The sequence below is a fragment of the Centrocercus urophasianus genome, unplaced genomic scaffold (genome assembly GCF_019232065.1).
Source record: "Centrocercus urophasianus isolate 14NV4802_14NV808 unplaced genomic scaffold, USGS_Curo_1.0 seq_27, whole genome shotgun sequence".
NCBI classification, from domain to species: Eukaryota; Metazoa; Chordata; class Aves; order Galliformes; family Phasianidae; genus Centrocercus; species Centrocercus urophasianus.
Window position 1 is genome coordinate 10,727,753 of NW_024884833.1, and position 5,000 is coordinate 10,732,752.

The 5,000-nt window shown below is 48.9% G+C and overlaps 1 protein-coding gene across 2 annotated transcripts in view; it reads left to right on the forward strand.

Moving 5' to 3' along the window:
- Positions 1 to 185: 185 nt before the first annotated feature.
- The window catches only part of TLE4 (TLE family member 4, transcriptional corepressor), a 99,056-nt gene continuing 94,241 nt past the window's right edge, over positions 186 to 5,000 (forward strand). For both annotated transcript variants that reach the window (XM_042826788.1, XM_042826789.1), the window contains exons 1-4: positions 186 to 244; positions 454 to 551; positions 1,122 to 1,185; positions 2,535 to 2,579. In XM_042826788.1, coding sequence (XP_042682722.1) covers positions 200 to 244; positions 454 to 551; positions 1,122 to 1,185; positions 2,535 to 2,579 — 252 coding nt within the window. In that variant the 5' untranslated portion in view covers positions 186 to 199. The remainder of the gene's footprint in view (positions 245 to 453; positions 552 to 1,121; positions 1,186 to 2,534; positions 2,580 to 5,000) is intronic.

Genomic DNA, 5,000 nt, shown 5'->3' on the forward strand with positions numbered 1-5,000 from the left:
GCCGCCCGCCCCCGGGGGATGTGGCAGCGGCCCCCGGGCTCCGGGGACGCCGCCGCGCCTCGCTACCGCTGCCGCTGCCACCCGGGGTGCCCCGCCAGCCCCGGGGCGGCGGGGCCGGGGCGCCCCTTGTTGTCGCAGCGCCCTAGCGCTGAGCGCTGAGCCCTGAGCGCGGCCGCCAGCGCCCCCCGAAGCGGCGTGGATGATCCGCGACCTGAGCAAGATGTACCCGCAGACCCGGCACCCGGTGAGTGCGGCGCGGCCCGCCGAGTTGGAGCCATTTTCTTATTGTTGTCCGCCGCCTCCGCCCCGAGTTGCTGCCCCGCGCGGCCCTCCCGGGTCCCGGCGGGCGGCACCCCCGCTCCCCGAAACCCCCGAGGCCATGTCGGAGAGCACGGGGCCGGGGGGCGCGGAGCGACCGAGGGGCGGTGGAACGACCGTGTCGCTTGCTTGCAGGCTCCGCACCAGCCAGCGCAGCCCTTTAAATTCACCATCTCCGAGTCCTGCGATCGGATTAAGGAGGAGTTCCAGTTCCTGCAGGCGCAGTACCACAGGTAACGCTGCCCGGCGCTTGCCGTGGGGTGGCCGTGCTGTCCTTCGTCTGTGCCTTCTCGGGTGGGCGCGGGGAGCGGCCGGGCCCTGCCCCTCTCGCGCCGCACCGAAGCTGTCCGTGCCCCGCGCTGCCCCGCAGCAGCTCTCTGCCCTTCTGCCACCCGGCAATGTAAACCCCCCGACGAAAGCGCGGTAACTTTTGTGTCCTCGGAGTGTGGATGTACTTTTGCTCCGAACGAAGTGGAAGGTGTTCATAAAACTCGTGGAAACAAAAACTTCCCTAACCAAACCGCGGGTTTGTTTTGTGACTCCTCAGGCTTACCGCCATAGGTGCGAGACTGTGTGCGGTGCTTTCCCTGTCTCTTTTCGTCCGGGAACAGCTACACGGGAGTGAGGAGGGTTTTTTCTCTTTCGGGAGGGATCGCGGATCTCCCCTCGGAGCCCTGGGCAGGAGCCGGGACTTACCTCTGTCTGTCTGCACGTGGGGAAGCGCTGGGAAGGGGAAACCCCGAGTGTGGGGGGGTATTGGTTGGCGTGATGAAGCACCCATGCTTTTCTTGTGTCTTGCACAGTTTAAAGCTAGAATGTGAGAAGCTGGCCAGCGAGAAGACAGAGATGCAGCGGCATTATGTCATGGTAAGTGAGCTGCAGAGCAGTTAGAGCATCTGTGAGCGCGGTGTGCTGAGACCAAGATGCACTCAGGTTGCTGGAGGCAAGCAGAGAGATGACAGCGAGTGCTGCTGCTGTGAGGCTGCATCAGTGCTCCCATCGCTAGTTCTTAGTTCAGGGCTTGTAACTTCTTTGCAGCAGCCATACTGTGTGCAAAATCTGCCGCTTAATGTCCCGAGCAACGGAGGATGTGTCCTCACCATGCTGGCACATCCCTTGCAACTCCAGCAGTGCTTCTGGGGATAATGTGGTTATTCCTGCTGGTTTCCCTCTGCTGTCATAAAGTGCTCTGGGGTAATGCTTTTATTTCCATCCCCCGCTTTCCCCCCGTACTGTGTTCAGAGTTGTTTAGGTATATCTGTGGCCCAAAGCCTCCTGCCTTAGAAGAGCTGTTGTTCCTGTGCTGCTGTTCATTGCTCTACTGAACTGGGAATGGTGGGGCTTTGAGTGTGAGGAGTTTCTTAGAGGGCTATGGACTGTGTGGCCAAGTGAGGCGCGCAGGAAAATGTCTCCCTGCACATAATTGCATGATGGATTGTGTTGACTCTGAGGAGTCTGTGCTGCCCGCTACCTTGTACATCTACAAAGGATTAGCTGCTTTCTATATGTACCTGACAAATAACACCTCGGTATCCACAAAAAAAGAGTAAATAACCTTGAAAAATTCTTAACCAGGAGCACAGGCATATGTTAAGGCTTGCATTTGTCTTTTTCATGCTTGATTTGCTTAAGTCCTGAGTATGGTGTGCCACTGAGCTGCACGCTGACCCTACTCCCTGTGATGGGGGATGTCGGAGTGGCATGTCTGCCTGACTCTCTGGCCGATGTGCTTCTGCCTTCTTTTCATCCCTGCCATCCAGTCACAGCTTTTTTGTGTTTTTAATTTAAAATATCGAATAACTGTTCGTTGAGTTGTCTGCTGATTTATACGTCTGTCTGGCTTCAGGCACTTCAAGCTTTTTTTTTTTTTTGGCATCTTTCATGTGTGCTAGGGAATAAAATCTTGAGCGTTCTCTATGTGCTTTTCTGCTTCTAATCTGTAACTCTGGCTGTGATTACTTTTCATTATTTTTTTGTTGTCTGTTTTTTTTGCTTGTTCTATAGCCATCCTTTGTAGATTTGCCAAGAAGTGACATAGATAAAATAAAAAGCAAGAAAAATGGGCAACTGCGACATGCTGTCAAATTCCAGGAGCTCTCCTGGCTAGTAAACATTTCTGGGTCTCTGTCTTTGTACGGATGATGTCTGAGTCAGAGCAAATTTTGGAATGGCTGTTATAAATTGTAAGGTCTAACAGTCGTTTTCTTCTTTCTTAGTATTATGAGATGTCCTATGGGCTGAATATAGAAATGCATAAACAGGTAGGTAAATATTTTGCTTTGTGTAAGAACGCTCACTGTAATTTCTCCCATCAGCCTTAACCAGATGTCTGTTATGTGCAAGTTGCCTTAATTGCATGCTGAAGTGTGCAGGAAATTTTGTGTGCTCCTTGCTGGCCCGGACACCCCCTGTGTTTGGCTATATGGAGCACATTGTGTACAGGGTAAGACGGGCGCAACCAACCCTGAGTCACCTTGGCCTTGTGCTGCTGGGGCTGCCTTTTTGGAGTGATTGCTGCATTGTGAATGCATATCGGGTGTCAAGGGACATGTGTTTGGGTGTGGAAAGGGCTCATTCTCAGTTAACTGGGGCTGTTTTAAGCTGGAGCTACAGCGGCAATCAGTGTGCAGCCATGTTGCTGTCTGCCTCAGGTTGCCTACCAGCACCCTTCTCAAAAAGCAAGTGTCTCAGCACGTCAAACACGAAAGGGTAAAGGAGCTTTCCAGAAGGGTGATGTTTCGCTTGGTTCTATGCCTTGAAGTCTAGCACTTAGGCTGAGATTAGCAGGAGATTACTGGTATGGAGCATGGCAGTGTAAATCAGAATTTCTTATTCAGTAATGTGTGTTTTTAACCTTCTCTGGAGGAGAATGAATTAAACATCTGACCTCTTTTCCAGCGAGAGAACTTTTAATATGGTGGAGTTTAATACTGACAACTCATTTTAGCAAACGGTTGAGCAGTTCACCCATGTTGCTGGAAAGGGTGAATGACAGAAATAAATGGTTGAATGGGAGAAGAAACACCGTCTGACAATTGGCTTGTATGTGTTCCTAATCTAAGTAGTGGATGTGGAACTTCTCTGGGTTGTGGAAATAGAATTCCTTTATCTCAGTGAGAACAAACTGAATTCAGATTTTTTTTTTTTCGTGTTTGTTATATTTTGTGTCCCGTTAGCACTCCAGTACTTCCAGTACTGATGAAGGCCATTGATGTTAGATGGTAGGCTAGTACAAAGGCAGAGGGTTTTCTGTCCTTGGAGTGGTTTGCCTGTGACGCTGCAGAGCTCTGGAAGCCCGGCATAGACCTGTGGAGCGTGAGTGCAATGCCTGGCTTGCAGCCAGGCCCTGTAATGCTGTGGGGTGGAAGATGTAGGGTGGCGGAACAGCTGGGCTGGCTGGGTCCTGTCTGAAAAGCAGAGTTGGTGTCATGCACAAGAACAATTCACCCAGTCCAGAGTCTCTGCAGGCCACCTACGTAGTGTATTCTTACTTGTGTTTGAGAGCGGCTATTGCAGTTAGACTTGTTTATATTTCTGGGTGCTTTGTACGTACAGCAATTAGTTGTATGTAGACTTCAACTAACCATGCAAAATGATGTGGGACAGTATTGGCTTGCAAGTAAAATGTGTAATTAGTTTGTTTGACGTAGGGGAAACTCACTTAAAACTGATTTTAATTTTTAATTTCTAAATGCTTCAGAAACTGTGTATGATTACGGCAATGGAGATGTCAATGATATTCTGAAAAAAATTAAGTCCCTAGCTTCAGCTAAATATGAGGATGACAAAGGACCCAAGTTTTAATTAAACACCCTTTTCCAGTACTGCTCAGTCTGTTTGAATTAGTAGTTCAAGTAGTCTACTCTCATGCAAAACACTTAAATATTTTGTCAGATGTTGATTCAAATCAGCTGCGGCTATGAAACTCACTTGCTATCATTCCTAAATCTGATATTCGTTTGTATCTTCGTGTCTCCTCTGCTCTTCCCACAGTGTTTTTTTCCCTTTCTGCTCTTGCTACTGCAAATGCAACATATTTCCCATTTTGCTTTGTGATGGCAGCGTGGGGGCCCAATTTTGTGTATATAGGGAGTTGATTGTTTCATTTGATGTGCGTGAATCTTTTTTAAATTCCACTTTAAATTCCCTTTTCTTCCTCTCAGATCTTTGAATTTTCCTCGCCTGAAATTGAGCGATTCACTCTTCTTTTTTTCTTCCTCTATTCCTCTTTCCCCCCCCAGCTTTCTAAACTCAATCATATCAAAAATCCTGAGGGCAGTTTATCACATTATGAAATACAGACAGCCCTGCAAACCACCTACTTATTATATTTTCTTCCTTTTTTTTTTCTTTTTTTTTTCACTTTAGCACATCTGTCTTTATTTGTTTTTGTGGGCAGACAGCTTTGGTTCCTCTTAGGTTCTTTCCAGATGTACTGCTGGATGCCCTTGTAATGGAAAGCCGGCAATAATGCGGTGAAGTTGCCCTTCGGCGTAATTGGGCCGAGTTCTTGAGATCAGGTTAGGCTTATTCACTTACTAGATTTGCGTCTCAAAGGGTTCAAGAGCAGGACTCCCTGGAGTCCTTGGAAGTACCCTAGTAATTGGTGGCCCTGATATTTGAAACCTTTGTGTATTTTTCTGTTAAAGCTTCTGTTCTTCTTGGCTGCTCCCAGCCACAGA